At 38.3% G+C, this 3787-nt stretch overlaps 1 gene segment (V, D, J or C); it reads right to left on the bottom strand.

The window, feature by feature from the left end:
• Window positions 1–1992: 1992 nt before the first annotated feature.
• On the bottom strand, window positions 1993–3568 carry LOC127547100 (T cell receptor alpha variable 3-like). The segment is given in 2 exon segments: window positions 1993–3153; window positions 3272–3568. Coding segments are annotated over 2 exon segments (348 nt in total).
• Between the last annotated feature and the right edge of the window lie 219 nt (window positions 3569–3787).

The following is a 3787-nucleotide window of genomic DNA, read 5'->3' as shown; positions in this document are numbered from 1 at the left end:
CCTTATCTCTCTTCTTTTCCTTCTTGTCTCACAGGAATTTTCACTGAATTACTATGTCAGTCCCATCATAAGTGGTAAACTTAATAAGTACCTATTATATGCAAGTCGTTGTGTCAAATACTGGAAATACTGAAACAAAAATGAAATTAACCCTGTTCTCAAAAAACATATAATCTGCTGAAAATATTGTCCTCAACAATCAGAGCAATACTCTGAATACTCTTTCTGGAACAGACATTTGACTGTAATAAAAGCAAATGTATGTGAGTCATAGGAGTGGTCCAGACAATAAGTATTTTAAGCGTGAAGAGGAAGAGCAATTTCAGTCAAGATGACTGCCTGAATGGAGATAGATCACTTAGATCTCACATAACTTATAGCAATAAGCCAATATTTGCACCAGCTAAAATATTGATCAAAGAATTCATTGAGAAAGAACAGTTAAGTTTCCTCTTTCAATGGAGAAACATACAAGATGTCAGCCCAAAGCCTGTGGATAATAGGAAAGGGGACTGTCAGCAAATCGGGTAGTGATACAGCACAGAAGCTCAGGCAACTAGAGGCAGCCAAGGATGCATGCAGCTTGCAGTGGCTTTTGCTCTCAACCAACAAAAGTGGAGAGATTCTCTGAGAAAGATCCAGCATAGTCAGAAAGCCCCAGAAGGAGGACCTAGGAAACTCAGAACACTTGTATCATTGACCTGTTCTGCATGAAACATTTCAGTACTTCACCCCAACTGCCAGGCCCAGTGATTCTGAAGTCCTTAGTACTATGTTTGAAACCCAAAGAAAGTCTTGAAGGTTCAACATTCCAAACCTCAAAGATTCATGGAACTTTATTACCAAAAGGTGGAGGTCAGCACAGCAATCCAGGGGACCCAGGGCAAGACCAAATAGGGCTGTCCATTTCCCTCAAAAGTGCAGTAAGATGATACCTGGCCCAGGGAAAATTGTTCAGTTCAAGAATTAACACTACAGAGATGAGTAAATAAAAGAAAAAATTACCTAATGTTTAAAATTTTAATTGTAACTCTAAAGATCCCCCAAAGAGAAAATAGGTGTATAGAGTACCTTGCCTCCAGTCAGAAAGGCCTGAGTTCAAATCTATTCTCAGATATTTACTAGCTATATGATCATAAGCAAGCCACTACATCTTCTTTCCTTCAGTTTCCTTATCTGTAAAATGAGATGGAGAAGGAAATGGCAGCCCACTCTCATATTTTTGCCAAGAAAGCCCAAATAGGGTCATGAAGAATCAGATACAACTGCAACAATTGAATAACAACAGAGATCCTCTAAAAGGAGAGAATAATGTTATAACAAATGCAAAAAATGACTTAAAGAAAAAAAATAGATGTTTTACAAGGAATAAGGCAAAATAAATCAAAAGATTTCTAAAAAGAAAGAAAATCTCCAGAGGAAATAATTGAAAGGGGAATAACTTGATTGGAAGAGAAAATGGCACAAACCTTACTCAAGAAATAGACCTTTTAAAAACTAGTATAGACCATGTGTGTCACTTACCCAATTTGAATCTGCTTCCTCATCTGCAAAATGAGGATAATAATCCTTTAGTACTGAGTTTATGGTGTTGTTGTACATATTAAATGAGATAAGGGGTGGAAAGAATTTCACAGATCTGAAAGTAGCATATAAATGCCAGTTGTTCTCATCTTCTTTGTCATCATCATCATCATTATCATTATCGACCAGCCTTGTGATTTCATTAATGTAGGGCAGCACTTCTTAAACTTTTTCCACTCATGACCCTTTTTTGTCAGAGAACTTTTTAGATGATCCCAAGTATATAGATATATAAAATAGGTGAAGTCAAACATTTAGTGATAATAAATCATAAATGAATTTAATTTTAAATGATCCTTTATGATATACATATAATTTTACCATTTATTTAAGATAAAAAGCAAATTTGTATACTAATGAAATGGATTGCTTATTTATTTTTACATAAAGAATTAAATTTTGGCAGAATATTTGATACTTAATTAGGAGAGGGGAAGGAAAGACTTAGGGAAGGAGATTTTTCTAGGATATGTGTCCAGATGACATCTTAGGATTTATGGGAATTTTAGAGTAGATGAAAATTGATTATCTTCTAGCAGAAACTACTAGATTTCTTACTTGTCAAGTATACTGTAATGGCAATTCCTTCCATGTAGGGGTTGGATTTAGTTGGTCACTGAAAATCTCTTTCACCACTTAAATCTTGAGACAATTGCAGGAATATAGTTACCTTATATGATCATAGAGAATAGAAGCTTGTTATCTTGTCTTTGTTGGACTTTGTTAGAGAAAAAACAGAAATAAAGAAAATTTGTCTCCCCTTTGTCCTTCTCAATTCCATCATATCTTCCATGGCTACCTCCAGGCACCAGTATCAACTATGACTGTTTTACTTAAGGTCATGTCCCTCTTACTCAGCAAATGTTTACAGGTTAGTCCTGATTCTATTTCCTCCCTCATTTCCAGTTCCAGCAAGACCCTGGGAAATAAAAATCCTCTGGGTAATAGAAGGTATTATTCTTTAAGGGAATAGCCAGAAAATTTTTGTCTCTATTTTAGATTTAAGGTGATGGCTGTTTATTGCCTGACATAAATGATAACAGGAAAGGGAAGATTTTTGTTTTGTTTTGTTTTGAAGTACCTATGTCTAGAAAGCAGCTCTGAATGTGAATACAAATTCAGCAATTTCTGAAGGCTCCATCCTCCCCTGTACTGCTGTCTGCACAGAATGGGGGACCGTGTATGAGATATGGCAGTATATAAATTTGATTCACTGAAAATCTCATCATCTCAAGAGGTTTGTGTTCAGCTCCCTCTGGAGGTTCCTTCACTGTGCACTTATAGCACAGAAGTACCCAGCTGAGTCACTCCTTTGGGCTGAGCGTTTCTTCAGGTGGAAGGAGGTTTTGCTCTTGTCAAATTCTGCTTCAAAACCTTTGATGCCTTTAACCAGGTTGCTCCCTGATATGTATTTCAAGAGTAGCTGGGGCCCTTGATTGGGATGCTGGATGTACCAGAAGAGAGATGGAGTTGCCCCATATGAATAGGTGCAGTTCACCTGCAGTGGATCCCCTTCAGAGACAGTAATCTGGTCTTCAGGCTGAGTCACTGATTGAGCTCCTATTTCTCCTGTAAAATACAATCCGCATCAGAGAAATTGGTACAAAACTGTCCTGCTGAAGTCAAAGTATTTCATGCATAATACAACTAGAGAAGAATACTGGAAATGAATGGAAACATTACTTACTCAGAAGGAAGAACATCATGAGAGCGGGGATGGGCACACGAGTCATGGTGGAGCAGAGAGGGAGTTGGGGATTCCTTCTAGGCTCACCTTCACAGAAGAGAGTGAGTGTAAGGATGTTGGAGACCTGGGAGCCTGGGATGGACAATATTTTTTACTAGTAGCTGTCCTTGATTGCCTTTAGTGCAGGGTCTGGCTTGGCAGAGGCTCTTTTGCAGTGAGCTCAGTTGCTTTCTGGCTTTATGTTTGTACAGGTGCTCAAGGTATCTGGAGAGTGATGAGTCTGAGCAACTTCAGGGAGTTGTAGGGAGGTAAGACTACTGAATGCTGCTGAGTGGTTACAAAGGAGTCGTGTCATTAGCGTAACATTGCCCTCTGGAGGCCACGTCCAGAAATATGGAGCACGTCAAATTTGCCAGACAAAAGTCTCCTCCCCCCACCTTCAGATCCTTTAGCCTGAGTTAGGAAGCAGTTCAACCACTGTCTGTCAGACTTGATTTATTATTACTTTGCCCTAAA

The sequence above is a fragment of the Antechinus flavipes genome, chromosome 2, assembly GCF_016432865.1.
Source record: "Antechinus flavipes isolate AdamAnt ecotype Samford, QLD, Australia chromosome 2, AdamAnt_v2, whole genome shotgun sequence".
Classification (NCBI taxonomy): domain Eukaryota; kingdom Metazoa; phylum Chordata; class Mammalia; order Dasyuromorphia; family Dasyuridae; genus Antechinus; species Antechinus flavipes.
This window is presented reverse-complemented; position numbering and strand designations above follow the sequence as displayed.